The 27,583-nt window shown below is 46.1% G+C and overlaps 1 protein-coding gene across 1 annotated transcript; it reads right to left on the bottom strand.

The window, feature by feature from the left end:
- Nucleotides 1–8,267: 8,267 nt before the first annotated feature.
- LOC141172429 (general transcription factor IIE subunit 1-like) lies at nt 8,268–22,887 on the bottom strand. Its single transcript, XM_073656644.1, has 4 exons — nt 22,421–22,887; nt 21,313–21,514; nt 9,035–9,267; nt 8,268–8,656 (listed from the first exon to the last, which is right to left on the bottom strand). Exons 1-4 carry the CDS (start codon nt 22,866–22,868, stop codon nt 8,268–8,270), a joined length of 1,272 nt encoding a protein of 423 aa, XP_073512745.1. The 5' UTR covers nt 22,869–22,887.
- Nucleotides 22,888–27,583: the final 4,696 nt, after the last annotated feature.

Below are 27,583 nucleotides of genomic sequence, written 5' to 3'. Positions count from 1 at the left end.
TGCTTGGTACTGCCAGACGCAGCTGAAAATTTACATAAAAATCTGCTGCAAATACGCAGCAAAACACAATGTGTGTGCACATACCCCAACTACTCCATCCGTAGGATGACCGTGTAAATACAGGGCATTATCTCTATGAAGACTGCTCTCCAGCTGTGCCTGCGGGGGGTGCTAGTCTGACAATTGAGATGTACCACTCAAAGTGAAGGTTTATCCTGAATTTACAGATGGATTACTCGCTCTTAAATGTAAGTCTGAGTCTGGTCTCATGACTCCCACCTTCAAGTGCGGCCCTAGCCTGCTCCTCCGGGCCTGTTCCCCGTATTGCCTCTGGGCTTGTACCTCATATTGCCTCTAGGCTCGTTCCTCGGATTGCCTCTGTGCCCCTCCTGGTCTGGTGCCTTGTGCATCATGCCTCTGGGCTGACACTTCACACCTTGTGTCTCTAGCCTTGACTCTGGACCCATATCCAGCTTACTTTGCCTCATTCTTTTGGAACTTTGCTTGGAAAAATGAGCAACTGTTCTCGCATTGGCCTAGTATTTCTTCTATTTCAGAACAGAAGTCTCAATTCAGCTAATGTCCATGCTCTGTCTAGTCAGAAGTATTCAGACTTGGCCCTTACTAAAGTCAGGACCCTCTTTCATAGTAATGGTTGAAGGGAGACATATGTCTATAGAGTTCACGACAATGGGAGTTTAAAAAAATAATAAATTAAATTCCATGAGGTAAATGCAAATTTTCTGATTGGGGGGGGGGGGGATCCTTTCTCATTCTTCCCTTGATCGACATCTTGTCAACTGATTCGAGTACCATAATCTGTAAGAAAGGCATCCAGGCCCTCATTGTGCTTTTTGTCATGAATCAACAGTACAGCATCATGTGGCAGAGAGTCCCATACGCTCACTACTCTTACAGTGGAGAACATAGTCTCAAGGCTCTTTCACTGCCCTCAAGGTAGATGCTCACCCTCTGTGATTGGAAGAAACCTTCTTTCCTCTAGATATAAAGGATGGTCCCTGTCACCGTTGCAGCCCTGGTGTTTTCAATTATATTTTTACATCTCGTGCTGTCCCCTTATTTATTTGCACATGGTAGCGGGATCGCCTTTTAGGCCTTTATTTTCTCCAGGCTGAATGAGCCCAAGTTTGATAGCTTCTCCTGGCTGCCAAAAAAATATTTTTTTGACATAGTAGGTCTACACTAGAGACTTGTATAGAGGTTCTTCCTATCAGCCCCTGAGTTTTACCAAGATCCTGTATTAGGAGCCATCCATGGATATAACCAATTAGTTCATGATTTTCTTTATATATATATATATATATATATATATATATATATATATAATATATAATCTCCAGACTCCCTGTGCCATTAACATTGGCACCATAGGAGTGATGATCCACGCTTCCCTGTCAGGTGGCCTGCTGATGAACCCAGTGTTGGTAATGGCAGGATATGATACCTACCAGACTACATATTTCCTAAGTTTCCATAGCATCCAGCCCCTTACTTAAGGCCTAGAGATTTAAGGATTCAGAATAGACATTCGTGGGCTTCTGGGTGTGTAAGGTATAAGCATCCCACTGCTCTGCCCATTTATCCATATACAGTAGTGTTCAAAATAATAGCAGTCCAAAATGACCAGATTAATCACTGTTTTTGGTATAAATTATATTACCACAAGTCCGAATTTACTGCAACAACTGGTAAATCGTTTAAGAAAACCAACAGACTCAGTATTCATGATCTGCCTGTTTTTGAGTCTGAATATTTGAATAATTATTTGAAAGGGGGTTTGAAATAATTCAGGCGCCTGTGTGGAGCTAATCTCTTAGCAAGAAGTCCCTGCAAAGTCCCACTGTTTAAAAAAAAAAAAAAAAAAAAAAAAAAAGGCATGTATTGAAGCGAATACAATTTGCCAAAGAACACATCAACTGGTCTAAAGTGAAATGGAGAAACGTTTTGTGGACTGAGGAAAGTAAAATTGTTCTTTTTGGGTCCAAGGGCAGCAGACAGTTCGTCAGACGACCCCCAAGCTCTGCACTCAAGCCACAGTACACTCTGAAGACAGTGAAGCCTGGTGGTGCAAGCATCATATGGGCATGTTTCTCTTACTATGGTGCCGGACCTATTTACCGCATACCAGGGATCATGGACCAGTTTGCATATATTAAAATTCTTGGAGAGGTCATGTTGCCTTATGCTGAAGAGGATATGCCCTTGAAATGGGTGTTTCAACAAGACAACAGCCCTAAACACACCAGTAAATGAGCAAAATCTTGGTTCCAGTCCAAAAATAGAGGTTATGGAGTGGCCAGCCTAATCCAGCCCAGTCCTTAATCCGATAGAACACTTTTGGGGTGACATCAAAAATGTTGTTTCTGAGGAAAAGCCAACAAATGACAAAAGATTGTGGGATGTAGTCAAAGCATCCTGGGCTGGATTAACAGTTGACTGGTGCCAGAAGTTGGACGACTCTATGCAACATAGATGTGAAGCAGTTCTAAAAAAACTGTGGGTACACAACTAAATATTAGGTTAGTGATTCACAGGAATGCTAAATCCTCAAAAAAATGCATATTGTGAGTTTGTAAAGACAAATGCAGACACTGCTATTTTTTAGAACACCCCAATGCTCATTTTTTATTTTCTGTAAAGTAGTTAAAAATTATATACATTCCTCTTCATGTTTTGAATTAGAAAACAGTGTGCAATGTTCCCAATGCATGGAAATAATAACTAGTATAAAGATTTTGTGCTTAACTCATGTTTTTAACACACTATTATTTTGAACAGTATTGTACTAAAGGTGATTGGTTTGATCTTTCGGCAAGCCAGGGCATCTGTCCTGCAGGACTGCTTCTGCTGTAGTAAGATGGTCTGTAACCAAGGATTGGTCTGAGTCCCGAGGACCGGTGAATAAACTGTCCTGTGTTTATTAAGCACATGCGAGTTTATTATTGGTCTGCAACAGTCCTCATTGGGTTTGTGGCGGTGGCTATCCTCATACTTTAGCTGTGCAATAAGAGGCGTTTGAGATCTAGTCTGTGCCTGCGGTGTTTATAGTACAATTCATCTTACAGTCACTCCAGTTTATTGGTGTTGGGGTACAACAGGGGAGCGTCTCACTCTGACTTTCTGCTATATAACTTATCACATTTATACTGAATATTTGGCATTCTAGACATTTATCTGACTCACTACGGTGATTTGTATTTGCAGATTTCTATAGTTATCTATATTTTCTTCTGATCTTACAGATCGGTTACTATATCTAGCCTGGTTCTTGCCCAGCCATTTATAGCTTATGTAGCCAACCGGGTACTATTCCTGGTGTGCTGTCCGGAGGGACGTACTAGAAAAGGGAAATTAGACCTACCAGTAATTCAATTTTCAGAAGTCCCTCAGTACAGCACCCTTATTTCCCCTCGCTTATGTTTATCTTTAGGCTTGCACAAGATCGATCCTCCTGCAGATCAATCATTCATCAAGTCGCCATGGCTCGAAATCAAGCTGAGGGCGATTAGTGTTTATCTTGCGTATGAGTTTATAGTGGCTCGTATAGACCATTTGCATCCATCCTTTTGTGGTACTTTGGAAAACACTGGAGGGTGGAGGTGAAGGGGCCTTCTGGTGTGCTGTCCTGAAGGACTACCTGGAAATCGAATTACCGGTAGGTCTAATTCCCCTTTTTGTTGCATCTGAAGAAATCCATAAGTCTATGTGCCCACGTTGCAGAAATGAAGCAGAAAATTTCTGCTTCATTTCCGCATGTCCTCACCCGGAAAAACGCATGCGGAATTCCGCACGCGTTTATTGTGCGTTTATCGCGCGCTTATCGCGCGTTTTCCACATGCGGAATTGCCTTGCGTTTTTAATGCATTGCTCAAGGCAATTCCGCATGCGGAAACGCAAAATTAATGGACATGCTGTGGAATTTTGAACGCAGCATAAACGCTGCGGAAAAATCCGCAGCATGGGCATAGAACTTGCGGATTCTCATTGGGGACAATGGGATGCGGATTACCAAGCGTTTTACAAGCGTTTCCGCTGCGGAAAATCCGCAGCAAAAACGCTTGTAATCCGCAACGTGGGCACGCAGCCTAAGACAATAAAATTGGCTTGTTAGGAGGTGTATAAAGGTAGCAATAAATACATTGTCTCGGTTTTTGGGTCCTGGGGAAGCTGCCAGGTTACCTTCAATGTGGCCAGATTTTGCTCTTATTTACTTTCTGCTGCCCCCCATTAGGTAGCCTGCTTTTTATTTATATATCTATCTATCATGAGCAACAAAGCCTATTAGTGTCCCGTTGCCCTCATCAGGGAAGCGTAATACTTAAGGAGATACCTGGGCATCCAACAAGAAAATGGTCCTGTTAGGGTGTTTTTCTCATCTCCACGTCATTTTTTTTCCATACCTCGATCGCCACTTCGTGCCACATTATATGCCCTTGGCCTTAGGTAGCAACCACCCACATTCAAGACTAATGTACAAGGTGGTTACGACTAGTGGCTTTTCCCAATACTGAAGAGCTTAATTGGCCATGAAAAAGTAGGTAGGTCAAATATATGGCAACCCAAAATAGAAGAAAACAATCCTCAAATACAAAAATGAAAATCTTTATTGAATTTGTACAGAACAATACCTTAACAATAAAACACATTTGAGGATTATGAACCATGAAAGAACAGTACACTGGATGAACAATAACATATAGATTCAGTCTGGCTAAAAATTCAAAGTCATGTCTGAATGATTATATACACAATCATAGTTAATGAGCCATAAAATAAAGGCTTACAAATTTATCAAGTAACATAATGCAAGGATTCCTATAAACCAGGTATTCATGTGCCACCTAGTGGTTAAAAAAAGCCTTTATTAAATCAAAGATAATAAATCACAAACGCACATGCGGTATAAGGGAATCAGTGCAAAATAATTCAGGACATCATTCATGGTGGTTGGAACTATACGGCTGCCTATGTGAGCACGAAGGGGTCAGTGGAGCACACCAGATTAAGATTAAAGTGCTATGCAATATTAGTGTGCATGTCAATTAGCAGATCAATCACCTATGACTGAATGGGAATCAAATAATAGCTAAATAGAACAGATGCAATAGACTGACAAATCCTACTTATTGCCTGTCAGTCACTACCTTGCTCCTCCAGGACCCAATAGAAAGTATAACAGACCCAAGCATGCAGACCCGTTTCGCATCAAGCTTCTTGTGTTCGGACCGACTACGTCCGAGGAAAAAGATCAGACATGCACGGCTCAATAGAATGTTTTGGCAGATCACACTTGGACCGAAAATACGGTCATGTGCACGAGCCCTTATATTCATAGATGAGTATCCTGACTGGTTGTAGTTTCCAAAATGGGTTCACATCTCTGAGGTTCCTCCTGCAGGTGCTCAGCAAAAGCGACATGGAGCCCAAAATCAATTCGGCAAAATACGAGCTTCAAATGGCAGTCCTTGTGTTCTGAGCCCAGCAGTGTGCCCAAACAGAACTTTACATCTATGTATATGGCGGGAGAATTCTCTTGAATATAGGGGTGTGTATCTTTTGTGGCACAAGCTGGGCACTAATATGGCATATCTTTGGAAATTTCACCTTGCACAATTATGTTATCAAAATGACCAATACACCTCGATAAATGCCAACTGTAGTTTCCAAAATTAGGTACCTTCTCGGACACCAGTGGAAACTCAGGGTGCCAACCTCTGTGTCTTAAGTGCGGAATATTTAGACCTATGGCCCTAAAGGGATATTGTATGTGTTGGCCTTTGCTCCCGTTACTGCATAGGGAGTATTCTCATCATCTACATATATTTTGTGTGTTTGTTCCATAAGGTGTTTTTAACAGTATTTTCAATAAAAGTAATTTTAATATCTTTCTTTGTTTAAGCCTCTGATACCGCAAATCCTCTACAGTTTTTTTTTCTGTGATACTTCTAACATCGTAAGAAAATGAGACCACCATTGAACGATACGGACGTAAAGTAGATATAGGGTCCATAAATGTTGTGACAATCTGGTTTGAGGACATAAAAATTCAAAGTTTGAAAATTATTAATTTTACAAAAGGTTCTGCATATTTCAGATATTTTCAGAAATAAACCCAAATCTATTGACCTAAATTTACCACTAACATTAAGTCCAATGTGTCACAAACAAAAATCCAAGAATTACGGTGGCTCAGTGGTTAGCACTGTTGCTTAGCAGATCTGGGGTCCTGGGTTCAAATCCCACCAAGGACAACATCTGCAAGGAGTTTGTATGCTCTCCCGTGTTTCCGTGGGTTTCCTCCCACACTCCAACAGACACACTGATAGAGAATTTAGATTGTGAGCCCCAGCGCCGACCACATATGTAATGCGCTGTGGAATGATGGCACTATATAAGTACGAATGATAAACAAGGATCAGAAGGAGCATCCCAAAGGTATTACATAATAACGTGACAGGTCAGATTTTAAAAATGGGGTTTAGTCACAACTAGCCAAGGAGGGAAGATTTTCCGCATCCTTCAAATGCCACTTTTTGTCATGTCTAAGCAGGGCTTGCATTGAAAAGCTATGGCAAGTTAGTTGCATGCGACTTACAACTAAGTAAAAAACAGTCGCAGTAGCGATGTCAATGTGTCACATGTCACAGTGTAGTCCTAGCCTTATTTATAGTCACAGGCCACCTACTGCAGTGCTGCCCAAGGCGTTTAACTAAAGTTTAACCCTAAATGTATGTAAATGAACAATTTTTTATTTCTAGAACGCCATCATATTCTGCAGCAGTTTACAATTCAGAAGGTGCAAATATGCTAGTATCACTTATGAACTCCAGCCCTGATTCATCAAAACCGGCGTTCACGCCAGTCATGATGAGGGGGCGTGGTGGAGGCAGAGGCGCCTGATGCATTAAGTAAGATTTCTCGTGTAAAGTATGCTACTCATGAATAAGACAAGTGGGCGTTGTTCTGTCCTGCCCAAACTCCTCCCACTTTGATGAATTGGGGCCTTTATGTTTCTTGTAGCATAACTGGGTTAGGCTGTGTGCCCACTGCGCTTTTTAAGCATTTCCGCAGCGGCAATTCCGCTGCAGAAACGCTTAAAAAACGCTTGGTAGAAGGTCTGCCATGTTCCCCAATGATAATCCACATGTGCTGTGCACATGCTGCGGAAATTTCCGCTGCGGATTATCATTGCGTAAAAAAAACGCAGCACTACCAATTATTTTGCGGAAGTGCTGCGTTTTCGCCGCCATTGAGTTGCATTGGAACTCATGGAATCCGCATCACTGGATATGTACATGCGGAAGGAATCCACGCGTTTCAATGTGCGGATGGTACCCGGGTCTGGAGAAGAGGAGACTCTCCTCCGGACCCGGGTACCATAGAATCTGTAAAAGAAAGAATAAAATAAAAAACAAATATTATATTTACCTTCTGATGGCCCCCAGTGTCCTTGTCTTCGCTTGCCGGCAGATCGCGGTGGACTGAAGGACCTGCGCTGACGTCATTTAGTCATGTGACGGCAGGTCCTTCAGTGTACCGGGAGCCGTCGGCAAGCCAGGACGGATGGAATAATGACTCCGGGGGCCATCGGAAGGCAAGTATAGATTTATTTTTTACCATCCTATACAGTCACAGTATATAAATCCATGCTGTTTGCATGGATTTATATAGTGTGACCAAGTTGTCAAGCACTTTCCAAGTGATGCTAAAATCGCTTGGAAAAGCGCTTGTCAACCCGCATGCGGAAATGCAAGTGAAGAACGCTTCACATCTGCATCTCCCTGGCAGGAAAACGCATGTACAATCCGCATACGTTTTTTTCTGCCAGGGAGATGCTGAAACGCTCAGGAAAAAATCCTGAGCATTTCTGCATCGTGGGCACATAGCCTTAGTCTGCTTTCAAAATATGTGGGCAACCTTTGATTCTAGAAAATCAAAGATGTACAGATACATTCAGGCTCCTGAAACCTGCAATAATGCAATATTTTTGGACTGATCATGTCACTAGAAATGTTTGCAAAATAGGGAGCACATCTTGTCCTTAAAAACATCAAACTGGAAAGCTGGTATTGAACATAAGCAAAACTAAGACTTTATGCTGCAAGAGTTTATTTACTCATCATCACTGCACAATACCCAACTATCCGTCGTATGTGCAACAAAACATAACAAAAGCAGGATCATGCTTTAAAAAACAAACAAATAAAAAACAATTATTTCTGGTTCATTTTAGTACAGAAGATAAATCACTCAAACGCGGACTGGAACATTTGTTGTCCTATTTTGATGTACACTTCTCTCTCCTCCTCAGTCATGAACGACACAAGACTAGGGTTCTGACTGACCTCACTATACACATGGGACTGGCCACCAACCATGACCACCGGGTCATCAGCTTCAGCCTCTTCATCCTGCTCTACGCTGCTCATGGGTTTCGCCCCTTCTGGCTTTGCGCGTTTTTTCTCTTCATCGGACTCGCTGGTGTCGCTTTCTGAATCACTTTTGGTTATTTGAGTGACACTTGGGCCAGATCCAGATTTCATTTCGTGGATTAGGAGAGTCCTTAGCACTTCATTGTCAGCACCATCGTCCTTTTTATTGGCATTTTCGTCCACATTTTCTTGTTCTTCAGGTACTTTGGGAACAGATGAAAGAATTGTGTGTAAGTTAAAGAAAAGAAAGAGACCGCGTTTGTGCAGAGAAAACGAACCCAACCTCTGATTTTATATTGTTACACTACCAAGACAATAAAGTCGTCTTTCTAATGGGCCGACATGGAGATTAGAGACACGGACCTGAGGTTGGATTGTTTGATCCGGCACACGCATTGCATAAGTGATAGATGCACCAAACGTCCTAAATTTAATGTGACATCCAGAAACAAGGTCAAGTAGTGTTTGTTTTACTGCCCTTCAGAAAAACAGTACTAAGGCTACAGTGTTCCAAGCACCAATCCCAGTGACCATCACAGCATTTACATAGAGGGTGACTTGGCACCTCACTCAATACTCACAGAGATCAGTCTTTATTTCTTCTGGAAGCACCTCAGGCACAGACACCGTGCTTTCCTTCATCCACACCGGCTGCTCCTTCCCTTTCTTCTCTTTCACCTTTTTAAGCTCAGGCTCGTGGACATTAATGGTCACACTTTGGACATACATATTGTCCATAGATGAAGTTTTGTTCGCCCATCGCCCCTGGTTCCCTTGCATATCAACAGCCATCATGTCAAAGCTCTGTTCACAGCTGAAGTAAATAGGCTGGAGTTATGAGGGACCGCCGCCAGAATTTATATACTTCACATTCCTAAATATTCCAATAGTCAACTCTCAAGCGTTTACCACCTAACCCCTTACTGACCAGCCTATTGTGGGAGTTCACAAACAAGCACATTTTTTTTTCCTTTTCATCAATGCCTTCCGATAACTTTATATTTTTACATTAAAGAAGCACAGCCATCAAATTTTTTCTCCTTAATACATTGCAATCCTCATATTATATAGCACTGTGTACTTACAATTGCTCATTTTACCTTTCTACCCAGTAAATTCTTATTCATTAGGTCTATGACATCACGTGATTAAAAACTGACTAGCTGAATCCTTCTAAGCTCTATGTAGAAACAGGAGGTCAATTTTCTCTCTATGAGTTATCACTGCAGAAGTCGCTGACAGGGGGAGGAGGAGGGAGCGGCTGGGTCAGGAATTGAACAGGGGAATGATAAATGCAGGAACAAGAGACTTCCTGTTTCTACATAGAGCAGAGAAGAATTAGCTGGGTAGAAAGGCAAAATGAGCAACTGTATGTACTGTGTGACTGGCGTCTTATGCAAGCTTCATCTGTGTGCATTTGTAATACTACAGGGTGGGCCATTTATATGGATACACCTAAATTAAATGGGAATGGTTGGTGATATCAACTTCCTGTTCGTGGCACATTAGTGTATGGGAGGGGGAAAACTTTTCCAGATGGGTGGTGACCATGGCAACCATTTTGAAGTCGGCCATTTTGGATCCAACTGTATTTTTTTCAATGGGAAGAGGGTCATGTGACACATCAAACTTATTGAGAATTTCATAAGAAAAGCAGTTATGCGCTTGGTTTTAACGTAACTTTACTCTTTCATGAGTTTTTACAAGTTTATGACCACTTATAAAATGTGATCAAAGTGCTGCCCATTGTGTTGGATTGTCAATGCAACCCTCTTCTCCCACTCTTGACACACTGATAGCAACACCGCTGAAAAAATGCTAGCACAGGCTTCCAGTATCCGTTGTTTCAGATGCTGCACATCTCGTATCTTCACAGCATAGACAATTGCCTTCAGATGACCCCAAAGATAAAAGTCTAAGGGGGTCAGATCGGGAAACCTTGGTGGTTATTTAACTGGCCCACGACGACCAATCCACTTTCCAGGAAACTGTTCATGTAGGAATGCTCGGACCTGACACCCATAATGTGGTAGTGCACCATCTTGTTGGTAAAACTCAATGAACGTGCCATCTTCAGTGCATAAAGAGGGCAACACATCATCATGTAGCAATTTCAGATATCCAGTGGCATTGAGGTTTCCATTGATGAAGAATGGCCCCACTATCTTTGTACCCCATATACCACATCATACCATCAAGATACGAGATGTGCAGCATCTGAAACAGCGGATACTGGAAGCCTGTGCTAGCATTTCTTCTGCGGTGTGGCTATCAGTGTGTCAAGAGTGGGAGAAGAGGGTTGCATTGACAATCCAACACAATGGGCAGCACTTTGAACACATTTTATAAGTGGTCATAAACTTGTAAAAAACTCATGAAAGAATAAAGTTACGTTGAAGCCAAGCACACCATTGTTTTTCTTATGAAATTCTCAATAAGTTTGATGTGTCACATGACCCTCTTCCCATTGAAAAAAATAAAGTTGGATCCAAAATGGCCGCCATGGTCACCACCCATCTGGAAAAGTTTTCCCCCTCCCATATACTAATGTGCCACAAACAGGAAGTTGATATCACCAACCATTCCCATTTAATTTAGGTGTATCCATATAAATGGCCCACCCTGTACACAGCCACTCACATATCTGCCAATTCATGGAGGGGGTGGCTGTCGCATCAGTATTCTGCACCTGTGCTCCCCCCGCCTTTATCATGGAGGTCTGCTGCATCCTGCTTGTGCTTTGGTAATCTGACCTTGTGTTGGTAAAGCCGGTTTCTTTTCTGTGATGTTTTATACTCATACTAACCATAGTCAAATTTAATAAACACACAGACAGAGTAAAGTCCTTTATTTGAAATAAACACTTCCTCCCTCAATGTATCTTCTGGATGCCAGGCTGAATGGTCACATCATGCCACCATTCAGTAAGGCATCTAGATGTAGCAGATGTGAACTTGTCGCGGGACAAATGGATTATCACCGGATAGGTAAGGAATAAGGCGTTTTATTATTTTGCATTTTACAATAAGAAATTGGTAAAAGGGCAGAGAGGGAGGGATAGGGAGGGGGGAAGGGGAGCTTTGTTTTTTTTTGTTTTTTTTCAAATAAAGGACTTCACTCTGTCTGTTTATTAAATTTGACTATGGGGTTAGTAATAGGGGCATCTTATAGACGTCTCTCCATTACTAACGCCTGAGCTTGAAGTCAGCTGCCAATACAAGGCTGACATCAACCCCAAAAACTTTTGCCCCACTTGCCACTGCACCAGGGCAAGTGGGAAGAGCAGAGGCTAAGCACCAGAATTGGTGCATCTGATGGATGTGCCATTTCTGGGGCGGCTGAGGGATGATGTTCTTAGTTTGGGAGGGGGCCAGTATCCATGGCCCCTTCATAGCCTATTGATATCAGCCTGCAACTGTCTGCCTAGACTTTGCTGGTTATTAAAAATATGGGGGACCCCACATCATTTTTTTTGTGGAGTCCACCCTTATTAATAACCAGTAAAGGCTAAGTACACAGCTGTGAGCTGATATTAATAGCCTGGAAGATCCATGTTTATTACCCCCTTCTCACACTATAAACATAAGCCCCCAGCTGTCGGCTTTCCCTTAGCTGTTTAATAAAAATTATGGTGACAAGGCCATTTTTTTCATCAATTTATTACTTAAATATATGTACACTAAGCTACACATGCAAACCACTGATTCTATATCTCACTCACATATTTCTATCTATCCATCTATCTACCTACCTGTCTGTCTATATATGTATTGAAGAATATTTACATAGAAAACTATCTTTAAATGACCGAGAATTACTCTATGTAAAAGCTAATGCTAAAATCGCATTATCATACAGATGTCATACTGCTTTTTAATAATCACGTTCCACTTGCATGACACTTGTCCGACTTTTCAGGAACAACCTCACTGAGTATATACAATTATCATAGAATGTTACGTAAGACTGCTTGTTTTTCTTGCGGGATAAGTTGTGTTTTTTAATGCCACCAGTTATGTAGTGTTTCTGTTTAGGGTATGTGGCACCCCAGGGGTCTGGTTTCCACAGTAACGGCAATGTTATGTCTGAGAGCAGGTGGGAGGTCTCTTGGTCAGGGATCCTGTGCATGCCACACCTCCTGCCCAGTCCTGGGAGGGGAAGAACTTCCCCTATATAAACCTAGGGCTGAGGCAGGGTTAGTGAGTAGAGAAGAAGTAGAGACAGAGAAGAGAAGCAGATATAGGAAAGAACATCAGGAGCTCTGTGGGAGCAGTGCTACAAGGAGTCAGGGGCTGGCAGCTGCAGAGCTCGCCCTGACTGAGAAGTTATCACCGGACCCGGAGTCCGAGGCTGTGGGGACTAACTCCTATCCAGCAGCAGAAACCGACCGGCAGGGGATTGCAGGTCCTCTGGCCCAGAAACCCGAAGGCACGGTCACACGCGTGGGACCAGCACTGCCGTCGTGGAGCGGAAGCTACTAGAAGGCCCCGAGTCACCGGCCATACGGGTGAGCACCACACGGTACACTCAGGGACGTGGGCTACTTATACCCGCTTCTAGCAAGGTAGCCAGAAGAGTATCGTTAGTTTGGGAGGCCTACAACTCCGCCTGGCCAGGGGAGATCCCATCTGCTCAAGGACTGACCAGGCCCCAATCGCTAGCCAGTACTCCGGGAGGGTCTATCGTTGTCACCAGTAAAGACCCTGAACTACACCGTACCGTCTGAGTGGTTCCTGCTACCCCCATCATCCACGTCGGCTGCCCTGAGGCCATACCCCTCCCGTTGGGGGGTTATACTATCACGCTGCACAATCCTACCACCGGCCTCAGCGGTCTGCCCTGCAGCAGCAGCTCCTTAGCTGTACTCAACGGGTGGCGTAGTCGTCCAACATCTACCGCTAATACAGCGCCACTTATTCTGACTCCCTGGGCACGGACCGGGTCACCGCCACGAGACTACAACCCTCAACAGATCCGGCTCCGGGTAAGCTCCCGCGTGCGCAACGCTGCGCGACACAGGCCCAGTGGGTGCGTCAACTTTTGGCGTAGTCAGCAGGATTTCGTGCCCGCAACCACCGGGTACTGCGTGCCTGAAAAAGACTGTTCAAACTTACCTGTGGTGAAGATTCCCGCCATCCGACGCCATCTTCCGCTTCCTTCCCGCCATCGGTGGAGTTTTCCTGCCATCCGGCGCCATCTTCTGCCTTCTTCCCGCCATCCGTGGAGTTTTCCCGCCGTTGGACGCCATCTTGAAGACGCCGCGCGGGAAGAAGAGGGGCGTGGACTCCGAAAGCGTGCGAGAACTGAAGCCCCGCCTCACGTCCGGACGTTGCGTAAGGTCCTGGAAGGAGCCCAGCAGACGCCGACATCACAGGAGCGCGACGGAAGGTCCTCAACCCTGACGATCCACTGCGGAGCCGCGGCCTACGGAAGAGGATCATCGCAAGGTAGGCCACGGTCCACTAGGGGGGAGAAGGATGTCGGATACGGAGGAGAGCTTCACCGCTTCAATCCCCGCCAGCGCCACCGCTGTTGCGGTCATGCCTTTCACCATGCCCTATATCCCGGGGGCAGCCTGGCTACCCCAGTACTCAGGGGAGTCACATACCCTGCATGACTTTAGAGAAAAGCTGGATAGCCTCTTCCAGGTGTACCCCCTCACAGAGGAGCAAAAAGTGAGCATCCTGGTGGCCCAATTAACCGGAGCAGCCCAAAGGGAGGTAAAGTCCTGGCCACCTGGGGGGAGGACTGTCGCAGGGATACTAACCCGGCTGAGGGACACCTTTGATACCCGCACCTCAGCCGAGATCAAGCTTAGATTCTACGGGTGCAAACAGCGGGCACATGAGAGTATAAGGGACTATGCCCTGAACCTACAAGAGGCCCTGAGAGCCATTAAGCAGACCGACCCTGACGGCGTGGGAGACGAGGACAGGCTGTTGACTGAACAATTTATAGAGGGATGATATTGCAATGCCCACCGAACCCAGTTGCGGGCAATGGCCTTACAGGACCCTCATCTGGGATTTGCACAGTTCAAGGACAGAGCCATCCGGGTGCTTCGAGAACCGGCACCAGGTGGCGTTGTGACCCCCAGACGCCCCACTACCACTTAACACCAGGAGGCGGCGCCCTTGTCGGCAGGGCCTGTGGGAGCTGATGCGCAGGCTTTGAACAATGACCCGGCTCCAGACCTGCACCATCAGGTCCAAGAGCTAGCTAAAAGCGTTGCTGCGCTAACCCGAACTGTGCAGTCTTTACAGGTTTCCACTCCAAGGAAGATCCAGCTGGCATCCGGACCGGAGGACATCCCGTGGCGTCGACCAAGGAGGACCCCACCGGCCAGAGGAAGACCCAGCGACCGATACAACGAGGACGGACGACCCATCTGCCGCCGCTGCAATCAACCCGGACATATGGCAAGGTACTGTCCTTTAAACGGGCACAACCTGGGGTAGAGGGCCAACCCCCAGGAAAAAGATCACCAGGCCCATCGAACTGGCGCGACAAATATGTGGGAGGACGTCCAGTCTTACCCGTGGTACTGGATGGCATTCCTATGAGTGCCCTACTGGACACCGGGTCACAGGTCACCACCATCCCGTACGTGCTCTTCAAGCAGTACTGGAATGACTCGGATATCACCCGCTACCCTGACGACGACTTGAGTATCATCGCCAGCAATGGTCAGCCCGTGCCACAGATTGGATTTAAAGAGGTGACCATTAAAATCGGTAGAGTCGAACTGGCAGCACAGGGACTGATCATTGTAGACATTGACAAACACGAGAGTCACCCAAAGATAACTCTAGGAACTAATGTAATTGAAAATTGTCTTGCAGAGGTGATTTTCCTTTTACAGCAGGTTGCCAAGAACGCCAGCTCCGGCCAGCAGCGAGTGCTCCAGAAAGAGATCCGGGCACTGATGCGACGGCAACAGCTAGAACTCTCCGGTGGTGAGATTGGTAGCGTGCGAATGTGTGACCCTTTCCCTATTGCCATGCCCCGAAAAGTGAAATGATGATTTGGTGCCGGGCAGCTATTGGTCTAAGAGGTAGAGATTACCAGGCAATGGTAGAACCAGTTTACTCAGACAGTAGGCCCACCATTTTGACAGCACGGGGGGTGGTCAATGTACGCCATGGGAGGGTGCCCGTTCGCATAATAAATATCGGGAAGAGGGAAGTGTACCTGCCCCGGTATGCCACGCTAGCCAAATTGTATACCATCAATCAAGATTCCATACAGTCCGTAGAACCCTTGCCTCCATCTTCCCCGGAGGAAGGTAACGGCTCTCAGAAAACAATGGAGGACTGGTGTCAGCAACTACATTTGGGTACTGACTCCACTCCCTCACACCAGAAACAGGGAGTCTATCGGGTGGTGCAAGAGTACGAGAGAGTGTTTAGTAAACACCCGTTAGACTTCGGGCGAGTCAAGGGGGTAGAACACCACATCCCCACAGGAGACCATCCTCCCATAAAAGAGAGGTATCGACCCGTACCCCCTGCACACTACCAACACGCCAAGGGGATGCTTAGAGACATGAAGGAGGCTGGGGTGATCAGGGATAGCTGTAGCCCCTGGGCAGCTCCACTAGTCTTAGTCAAAAAGAAAGACAACACCATGAGGATGTGTGTAGATTACCGGAAAATCAACCGTATCACACACAAGGATGCGTACCCCTTACCAAGGATAGAGGAGTCTTTGGCTGCTTTAAGATCTGCTAACTTCTTCTCTACCTTGGATCTCACTAGCGGGTACTGGCAGGTTCCTGTAGCAGAGGCGGACCGGGAGAAGACCGCATTCACCACCCCGATGGGACTTAGCGAGTTTACCTGCATGCCGTTCGGACTCTGCAATGCACCAGGAACCTTCCAACGATTAATGGAGTGTTGTCTGGGCCACAGAAACTTTGAGACGGTCCTGTTGTACCTGGACGATGTCATCGTATATTCCAAGACATATGAGGACCACCTGAAACACCTGGCGGAAGTGTTCGAAGCTCTGGCAAGCTACGGCCCAAAGGTGAAACCCTCCAAGTGTCACCTCCTGAAACCAAAGGTGCAGTACCTGGGACACGTGGTGAGCGCTGATGGAGTGGCTCCCGACCCTGATAAGATCACCGCAATTAAGGAATGGCCAAGTCCCTCCAGTGTAAAGGAAGTGCGGCAGTTCCTCGGGTTGGTAGGCTATTACCGCAGATTCATCCCCGGTTTCACCAAAAAGGCAGCTCCTATGCAGGACCTCCTGATAGGTTAGTCCGGAAGGCCAAGAACCAGAAGCCACCCTTCAGCTGGGAGAAGTTAGAAGAAGAGTCCTTCCGCCAGCTGAAGATGGCCCTCACGGGGGATGAAATCCTGGCGTACCCTGATTACAGCCAGCCCTTTATCCTCTACACCGACGCAAGTAACATCGGGCTAGGAGCCGTGCTGTCCCAGATCCAGCAGGGGAAAGAACGAGTAATCGCTTACGCCAGCCGAAAACTGCGACCCACCGAAAGAAACCCTGAGAATTATAGCTCATTTAAGCTAGAGTTCCTGGCAGTGGTGTGGGCAGTCACCGAACGCTTTAAGCACTACCTCGCTTCTTCCCGGTTCACCGTGTACACGGATAACAACCCGTTGACACACCTGGACACTGCAAGACTCGGTGCCCTAGAGCAGAGATGGATGGCCCGTCTGTCCAACTACGAGTTCACAATCAAATACCGGGCAGGACGCTCCAATACCAACGCGGACGCCCTGTCCAGGATGCCAAACCTACCGGACGTAGGAGAAGATCCAGAGGGACTGGAAGAAGTCGAACTCCCCGCGTTCCACCGTCATGGGACTATCCAGTATTCCCATCGGGTAAGGAGTAAGCAAGCTGCTACTTTTAACCCCTTGCCTCACTACAACTGGGAGGAAACGCAAGACAGTGACCCTGCCGTCCGGCTGGTGAAGGAGATGCTGACTCGGCCAGAGGTTCGCCTTGACCCAGACGCTCCGGAGGAAGCCAAGCAACTGTGGGCTGAGAAGAGTCGACTGTTCCTTTACAAGCGGAAGTTGTGCCGCAGAATGGTTAACTCCCGGACGCATGAACTAATCTGGCAAGTAGTGGTGCCACGGAGAGACGCAGCCATGGTGATGGAAGCATACCACGACGGGGCTGGACACTTCGGATGGAAGAAGCTGGAGTTCCTGCTGCGTGGGCGGTTCCACTGGGTAGGCATGAGGGGAACCATCGAGAGGTGGTGCAGAGACTGTGGCCCGTGCAACCTAAGAAGGAAGGACCGTGCCAGCCAGAAGACTCCCCTGCAGTCCATCGTCACCCGGCAGCCGTTGGAACTGGTAGCCTTGGATCATGTAAAACTGACCCCAAGCAGAAGTGGCTACGTCTACGCGTTAACCATTGTGGATCATTACTCCCGGTTCTTGGTTGTCGTCCCCGTTAAGGACTTAACGGCTCAAACAGCAGCTAGAGCCTTCCAGCAGCACTTCTGCCGTCCACACGGGTACCCGGACCAAGTGCTGACGGACCAGGGACCTGCCTTTGAAGCGGAGGTGTTCCGGGAATTCTGCAATCTGTATGGCTGCCGGAAGATAAGGACGACACCCTATCATCCGCAAACTAATGGACTCTGTGAGAAAATGAACCAGGTGGTAATGGATCTCCTGAAAACGTTGCCCCTGGAAGAACGCAGTCTGTGGCCTGAGAAGCTGCCCGATCTAGTGGACCTATACAACCACATCCCGGTAGGTTCCACCAACTGTACCCCGGCTTACCTAATGAGGGCGAGACCTGGTAAGTTACCTGTTGACCTGGAAATGGGAGTCCTGACACCCGAGGACACTTCACCAGAAGCAGACTGGGACACAGAGAGGCAGCAGCAGTACCGGAAAGTACAGGAGAGCGTGGAGCGAAGTCTCTGTCAGGCTAGGGAAAGACAAGAGAAAACTTACAACCAGTATGCTCCCGCTGTTCCCCTGGTACCCGGAGAGCAGGTCTTGAAGAGGAAAAGACGGCTCCACAAGTTGGACGACCAGTGGGAGAAGGACCCGTACACCGTACTGCCCTCAAGCCACGAGAACCCGAAAGTCTGTACCATCAGTAAAGACGGAGGGGAGACCATAGCCATTGTATCCCGGGATCACCTGAAGAAGTGTCCTGAACAGCTACGGAACCCTGAAGAGGAACAAGAATACCATCGACCCGTAGAGGAAAGGGAAGATATGGTTAGTACTGTGCTCGGAGACTTCCCTCGGTCCTGAACTCAAGTCAATGGTGCAGTTGTGGTACCCGTCCTCACGTTCCTCCAACCAGCATCCCAAGGGCCTACGGAGCAACAGGTAGAGCTGGAAGAGCAGCCGGTCCAGGAGGCAGAAGACTCCACACAAGCAGAACAGGAGGATCAACCCTCTGCTTATAGTGAGCCTGCCGTACCCCTAGTGAGTCAAAGAGCCGGTAGACAGCTGCCCAGTTTACCCTTGACAGCTCCTACACCCTGTAGTTCAGGGCTAGACAGTCAGTTCCGTAGGTCCACTAGGGCCACTAGAGGCCAGTTACCCGCACGTTGGAGGATTTGAAGTGTATAAATTGTTTTATTTGTGGTTACCTGTTTTTCTTGTTGCTTGTGTATAATTATGTGTTTCTAGTTATTTATAGGAGTCCTTGGTGGATTTACCGGGAATCCTTTGTGTATAGTTGGAGCGTAACCCAGGACGGACTAAAGACTGTTAAGGACTCGGGGCAGGACAGACCCCTACCTGGTTACGTCTCCCTGTTTTGGTGAAATGGACACCTTGCTTTTCTTCAAAGACTGCACCCGGTTGCGGACACGCCGTAACCATCTTTATGTGTTTTTCTTATTGTATTATTATTGTTTATACCTTGTTATGTTTTTCTAAAAATATGTTTAGTCCCGGAGTACTAAATTTCACTAGGGGGGAATGTGGCACCCCAGGGGTCTGGTTTCCACAGTAACGGCAATGTTATGTCTGAGAGCAGGTGGGAGGTCTCTTGGTCAGGGATCCTGTGCATGCCACACCTCCTGCCCAGTCCTGGGAGGGGAAGAACTTCCCCTATATAAACCTAGGGCTGAGGCAGGGTTAGTGAGTAGAGAAGAAGTAGAGACAGAGAAGAGAAGCAGATATAGGAAAGAACATCAGGAGCTCTGTGGGAGCAGTGCTACAAGGAGTCAGGGGCTGGCAGCTGCAGAGCTCGCCCTGACTGAGAAGTTATCACCGGACCCGGAGTCCGAGGCTGTGGGGACTAACTCCTATCCAGCAGCAGAAACCGACCAGCAGGGGATTGCAGGTCCTCTGGCCCAGAAACCCGAAGGCACGGTCACACGCGTGGGACCAGCACTGCCGTCGTGGAGCGGAAGCTACTAGAAGGCCCCGAGTCACCGGCCATACGGGTGAGCACCACACGGTACACTCAGGGACGTGGGCTACTTATACCCGCTTCTAGCAAGGTAGCCAGAAGAGTATCGTTAGTTTGGGAGGCCTACAACTCCGCCTGGCCAGGGGAGATCCCATCTGCTCAAGGACTGACCAGGCCCCAATCGCTAGCCAGTACTCCAGGAGGGTCTATCGTTGTCACCAGTAAAGACCCTGAACTACACCGTACCATCTCTGAGTGGTTCCTGCTACCCCCATCATCCACGTCGGCTGCCCTGAGGCCATGCCCCTCCCGTTGGGGGTTATACTATCACGCTGCACAATCCTACCACCGGCCTCAGCGGTCTGCCCTGCAGCAGCAGCTCCTTAGCTGTACTCAACGGGTGGCGTAGTCGTCCAACATCTACCGCTAATACAGCGCCACTTAGTCTGACTCCCTGGGCACGGACCGGGTCACCGCCACGAGACTACAACCCTCAACAGATCCGGCTCCGGGTAAGCTCCTGCGTGCGCAACGCTGCGCGACACAGGCCCAGGGGTGCGTCAGGTACATTTTATTATTTTATTTTGCTATGGATTTGGTGTTTTTTTTTCTTTTACTGTGTTCACCATGCAGAATAATAACTTTAATCACTGGGTCAATATAACTATTCTGATACCAAATTCATAGGTGTTTTAACTTTTACTTTTGTAGACAGTGGCCCAAGTTTATTAAGTTATTTCAGCTAATCATACAGAAACTTTAGGCAGTGGAAGCAATAAGTAAACAGCACTATGGCAGGCGCTATGATCCACATTGGCTCTAGGTGCCAGGACTCTGCAGATGTACATATTATGGCTAGCCTAAGGCAGGCGCTACTGAACACCTTGGCCAGGACACGTCAAGTGTTCGCTGCTACATTGCAGCTCAATATAAGTGAATGGAGGTTGAATTGCAACTCCAAGGACACTGCGACCATGACCAGCAAGGCACAAAAAAATCTGATGCAGTTGGACTTTTTGCAATGTCCTTCTCGCAGGACCCTTTGGGGTCACAATATGACCTTACTTGTATTGCGCTGCGATGTAGCAGCGAAACATGGCAAACTTTGGTTGTGTGATGTATGAAAGCCAAAATTGCCATGTAGCCTCAGCTTTATAGGGCATTATGTATGAAATCATGATGTACTAGTAGGATAGGACTCAAGGCTGATGTTATAAAGCAGGATTGCTGGGAACACTATGGCTTTTATTATAGGGTAACTACACATCACAGTTTTAGGCTTTCATTATAGTTACATAAAATCATATGGACACTGTTACTGGAAAACTAACGTCAGTACATTACAGCTGATGCCATTATATTTTCAGTAAATGTTGATAGAATAGTATTGTAGCTAACAGTGTTATAAATGTATTACAGGTAACTTTGCAGGGGTCACTATGGCAGGGGTGATGGCTAGTAAAATTTGCTGCAGTTGACATCGGGCACTTACCTGTTTGCAAGCTCTGGGATATACGTTGGCTGCGGCTCCAGCAACTCACACGGGAGCACAATGTCTTCTGTCTCTCGGAGAAGCAGAAAGATTGGTTCAATCTGCTCATTGAATTTCGCAAGTAACGTCCTGGCATCTCTTTTCGGCACTGATGAAAAGTCTTCTTCTACTTCAGCATTGCAGTAAGTGCAACGAAAGAGCTCTGCAGGAGAAACAGGAGACATTACCTGCAAGTACCTTTAACTACTTGGATGCCCCCGTCATTTGCTGACTGCAGCATGTAAGTGGTGGGGGAGAACAGTTAAGATGACATCCTATTTTTCGGTTAGAGGAAGTTTCGCCCCCATCAGTTTGCCCCCAGGTACATTTCGCCCCCGGACCAGGGCGAACTGGGCGCGATATGTGCGGGGGCGAAACATCCAATTCCCCTGTTTGTCAGTACATTATATAGAAAAGTGAATGGTGTCATTGAAAACTGCAGCTAGTCCCACACACAAAATGTCCTCACATGCTTAGGTCAATGGGAAAAAAAAAGTTATGGCTCTGGAAAAAGGGAAGGAAAAAACAAAAGTGCGAAAACAAAAAGATTGGCTTCAATGTTAAATGGGCAAATTAAGACATCAGCTAATACACATTATCCAAATTGCTCTCCTATATGGACAAACTGTTGATTAATGTTGGCACTATAAGGCAGGTTTCACACATCTGTGTTTCGTGGTCTGAACACAATGCACAGTCTGGCTATGGGTGTATGGATCCAAACTTTGCAGCGTGATCGATGTCTATGAGGCTGCCACGTTTGTGTCGGGAGAGCTGCAGCTAGACTGTATTTTTTGTTCTGGACTTAGGCTGTGTTCACATGTATAAAATAAAACGCAGCAAAAACGTTGTGATTCTTCCACGATAGAAAAAAAAAAAAAAAAAAAAAAAAGCACCGCAACAGCATTATGTGATCACAGCTCAATGATCTAGTTAATATGGAAATACAACTTGCTGTTTCTGGCTGGTCATTGGGCATCATGGCAGACAGCGTTTCGGATGTGTGCAGCTACATGTGGTATCACCCTTATAAGAAAAAAAAAAAAAGAGTAAGAAATAAAATAAATACCTGTAAATGGATCAAACAGCTGGTTCACCTCCAGGTCAGAGTAGGTGCTGTGACACCCAGGACACTTAAAGGAAGCCCTTATGGTGGATTCTCTCTCATCTGACTCAATCTTGCGGCGAACATGATCCAGTTTATATTTGACCACATCTACCAGCACTTTGTAATTGATGTAATAATAGTTGTGTTTGGTGCTCTTCCCATCGGAGCCAGTTTCTACACGCATGCGACACTTGATGAATTTATCAGCCTTTAAGGTGTTGAGGATTGCTCGGAGCTGCTTCTTCTCAAACTTGAGGAGCAGAGCAATGTCATCCTCTTTCACGCAAGGATATCTGATGAGAACATCGAGGGTCAGCGAATGTTCCAACCCATAAAATCCACGGACCATGTACTTGGCCAGTCGTTTCAGTGCTGCAGGGACCTCGGTCATGGTGTCTTGGTCTCCCATTGTGAATGGACAAACCTCAACCTCCTATAGCAAGAAAATAGAAGACTCAGGATTATACGCTGGGATCATGAAGAATGGCCGTGAGGTAGAGGTTTCTCTATGCATCATTAATTAATTACCATGGGAAATGGCATCAGGCAGGATGTACTTGGTGACTTTTCTGATTTCACCTGTGAGCAATGGAACATTAGCCGGCCTGCTGTGTATCACCTTCATGATGAATTCTCTGGTGGTTCTTCTGCCAAAAGCTAGCAGCAAACACCTGAAAGGGACTCTGGAGTGTACACGGCATTTATGATTACAGGCCTTTGCATCATTCACTAAAGTCTGTTATGTCAGATCTAAAGTTCGGGGGTGTAGGCGGATTAGATTACTGCTGTGAAGCAAGAGTCATGAAGGAACAATGGTGATAAAAAAAACTGCATGGAGCATCCCGCAACTGGAGGTACACAAAGGTACAGTGTCATTGCTCCTCCTGAATATTGCCACGTGTTCACATGTGGCTCATGTCTTGGGATTTTTTTATAATTTGTATCCATGTACAATATGAAGATTTTGAAAATATTCAATAGCAGCACAGATAGACTTTAGGTGCAAAAAGCCCCCCAGGCATATACCAAACCTCAAAACATCAAAAAAACGGAGGCAGCACTCAATTGGAAAGTGAAAACTCTTTGCTTGAGAAAGGTCCTCAACCGAAACGTTGCCACAGCCACATGGGCTATTAAACCATCATCTTTTTTTCACTTTCCAATTGAGTGCTGCCTCCATTTTTTGCATGTACAGCATGAGAGATATTGAGGTTTTACAAATCCCCATTCAGATGCTGTAGACAAAAATGATGGGTATTGGAGCTTTATGGCTTTTCAGTTCTAGGTCACATACACACTATCAGTATTTGGTCAGTATTTTATCTCCGTATTTGTAAGCCACAACTAGGAGAAAAACAATCAGAGGAAAAGTATAAAAGAAACACGTCACCACTTCTGTATTTTTTACCCACTACTGGTTTTGGCTTACAAATACTGAACGTGTGAATGTGGCCTAAGGCTGGGACTATACTCAAACTTTGGCAATGACACATTTTGCAAGTGAGCGCAGTCACATTTTGACCCTCAAGGTGAAGCGGCAAGCAAATTGCAGAGCATAGGAACCAGTAGGATTTTTTGCGACTGGCTTGTTGGAATACCTGGTTGCTCATTATGTGATCCCTTTCACTTACATTATGCTGCGATGTAGCGCAATGCAGCAAACTTTGCCCGGGTGACCTGTGTCATGGCTAAAGTAGTCCTGGAGCCATACACTTAGACTGCGTGCCCACTATGCGTTTTTCAAGCGTTTTTGCTGCGGAATTTCCGCAGCGAAAACGCTTAAAAACCACTTGGTAATATGTGCCCCATGGTCCCCAATTATAATCCGCATGTGCTGTGCACATGCTGCGGAAATTTCCTATGCGGATTATCATTGCGGAAAAATACACAGCATGTCCATTAATTTTGCGGATACGCAGCGTAATTGCCGCCATTGACTTGCATTGAAATATTTGATATCTGCATCACTACATCTGCACACGCGGATATGAAGCGATTCAATGTGCGGATGGTACCCAGGCCTGGAGAAGAGGAGACTCTCATCCAGACCTGGGTACCATGGTACCTGTAAAAAAAAGAATTTAAAATAAAAAATAAAGATTATACTTACCTTCCGATGGCCCCCTGTCTCCTCAGCGATGCGTGCGGTGTGTTGGGCGGCCCGCGATGGTGTGAGGACCTGACATGCCGTCATTGAGTCATGTGACAGGTCATGCAACCACTGATGTCGGCGGTCGCGTGACCTGTCACATGACTCATTGACGTCATCGCAGGTCCTTCACACCACCGTGAGACACCGGGGAGACCGGACGGAGCGAAGAAGGAGACCGGGGGCTATCGGAAGGTAAGTATAATCTTTTTTTATTTTTCACCATTCTTATTCTTTTTTTTCTTAACTATTACTTGGTCACACTATATAAATCCATGCCGGTTGCATGGATTTATATTGTGTGACCAAGTTTTCAAGCACTTTTCCAAGTAATGCTAAAATCGCTTGGAAAAGCGCTTGATAACCCGCATGCAGAAATGCATGCAAAAACGCTTGACAAACGCTTCTACCTGGCGGGAAAAATGCATGTAAAATCCGCATGCGTTTTTCCTGCCAGGGAGAAGCGGAAAAAATATGCAGCATTTCTGCATCGTGGGCACATAGCCTTAGGCCTCATTCACACGTCCATATTTAAACACATACGTGAAAAAAAAATGGTACCGATGTCATCAGTATTTTCATGGACAAAGAAATAAAATTACAAAACTTTTCCTATACTTTGCAATGTTAATCTCGGACAGCACAATGATGTAATCTGTGTGCTGCACGTGTTTTACATGGACCCACAGACTTGTATTGGCCCTTTTCATCTGTGCTGCCGGACAGAAAAAATGGTCCTGAGATTATAATGGGTACGTGCTCTATTAATGAAAAAGCGGATAAAACAAGTATCTGCAGCAGGGACATCTGAATGAGGCCTTAGGCTGGTTTCATGCATCCGGATATTTCCAGTACCGGAAAAAACGGTACTGGAGATATCCGTGTCCCGTGTGTCCGTGTGTTGCATCAGGATCACACGGACGGGCGCCTGGAAATCAGCGCTACAGTTAGCACTGTTCCCAAGTGCCGGGTGCTGAACGCTGCCCTCATGGTTCCTGCCGGCGCTGTGATCAGCACCAGCAGGGACAATGATGAGGGTAGTGCTAGTCTGCTCCCGGTTTCCCCACCTGTAAAAATAAGAATAAAATAATAAAATCCATGTACTCACCTCTCCAAAGTGTCCCCCGCTGTAATTCATGCGACCGATGAAGCCGGGGAGAATGAGCGGCTCCGGAGCTGCAGCTCAGGAGGGGTGTCCTGTCACTCACTGAGCGCAGCTCCAGAGCCGCTCATTCTCCCCGTGAGTGCATGGATTTTATTTTTATTTTTACAGGTGGGGACACCGGGAGCAGACTACCACTACCCTCATCATTGTCCCTGCTGGTGTTGATCACAGTGCCGACAGGGAACCATGATGAGGGCAGCGTTAAGCACCCGGAATTGGGAACAGCACCATTCCCAGGCGCTGGTACGTGTCACACGGATGACACACCAATATCATCCGTGTGGTACGTATTGCGGACAGTGTATCCGCAAAAAAACTGACTTGTCTTGTTTGGAGCATACGGACACACGGTCCATGAAAACACACTGAGATGTGCACAGACCCATTGATTTTAATGGGTCTGCGTGTGTCAGTATCTCCGGTACGTGTGGAAACTGTCACCACTCGTACCAGAGATACTGACGTGTGAAAGAGACCTTAGTGTGTATAACGTTATCCACTGACTTGACAGTGTCCGCTGCCATTTAGATCTTTACTTCTGATGTGTGTAATGTTCTATAGCAGCTGCTTATAAAATCAGGCATTAGCGGCCTTTAGCACTACAGCTGTTCTGTCCCCATATGTCCTCACGGTCCGGTGCAGACCTTCTATGGAAATTGTCAAACTGTTATAGTCATGATAATAAATGTAAAAACAAGCAAGTTTGCAATTTACTTCTTATGGCTCATTGTAACTGGCCGGGCCTACAAAATATCTATTGTGGCCAATCTCCTAGGTAAGGAGCACAGCACTTATAAACCCTTAACTGTAGAGCTTGTAAGTCCTGATCCAATGGTGCAGAGGCAAATCTACTTCCTATAGCAACATTGTAGAGTGCACAGCTATAGATCAGTGGTGCCACCGTGACGCTGGTCCAAGTTTTCAATCAGTCACAATTGCACAGCCTTAGCGCTCATTCAGACATCTGTGCATATCAATCCGAGCACGGAGCGTAATACACGGATGGCAGTAGCTCTCCTTATCTGAGCGTGACATCCTCATATTTCCATTATCCATCCATATATCCATTCTCCGGTTGGGAGAGCAGCGGCCAGCCTGTGCTCGGACCGATTTGCACGGTTATATGAGCCCATACGGGCCGGCAAGAAATTGTGAGGCATGGGAGAGGTGCACTCCTGAAGATCAATTTTAAGAATAACCCTGTAAGGTGAGATATAGGAATCTGTGTATGGATTAGTGGTACAACAGCAGGGTAGCTTCAGTTTCATCTTACGTAAAATCAAAAAGTCTAAAAAAAATTTTGCAATATTTTTGCACAAAAATCTATTATTTTTGGGGAATTTTATGCTGACCTTGCCACTTTTGAACCACGGATAGGAATGTGAGCAGGGTTAACCAGAAAAATCCACATCTACATCACATTTATGAATGCTTTAAAAAGATGTAGTTAAGTCACAATTCTCAGTGAAATACAGGGATAGCATAAAAACTAGCAAAACATCTGCACAGGCATGTTAGGTCTGAGGACTAATTGATAAAATATTGTGCCAATACTAAAATTTGGCGCAAATAACATCAACACAGTATCTAGAAAAACTGACTTAAAACAATTCCCCTTGTGATAAATCTCACCTCCTATGTTGCTGATCTTTCTGCTGCCAAATGTCACTTACCTTACTGCTTTTTTTTTTTTTTAATCAACTTGTTCCAGTCTCTCCAGCTTGGCTCAGTGGTTAATGAAACCTCCCTGCACCTTCAGCTGTGATCATTCAGACATCAGACAATGTTCCCATCTGAAAATGTTCTCTGT

Source organism: Phyllobates terribilis, unplaced genomic scaffold, assembly GCF_046119375.1.
Source record: "Phyllobates terribilis strain yellow unplaced genomic scaffold, ASM4611937v1 Scaffold_1__5_contigs__length_1240528914, whole genome shotgun sequence".
Lineage (NCBI taxonomy): Eukaryota > Metazoa > Chordata > Amphibia > Anura > Dendrobatidae > Phyllobates > Phyllobates terribilis.
The sequence above is the reverse complement of the archived record's forward strand: the minus strand, read 5'-3'. Positions and strand labels throughout refer to the sequence as shown.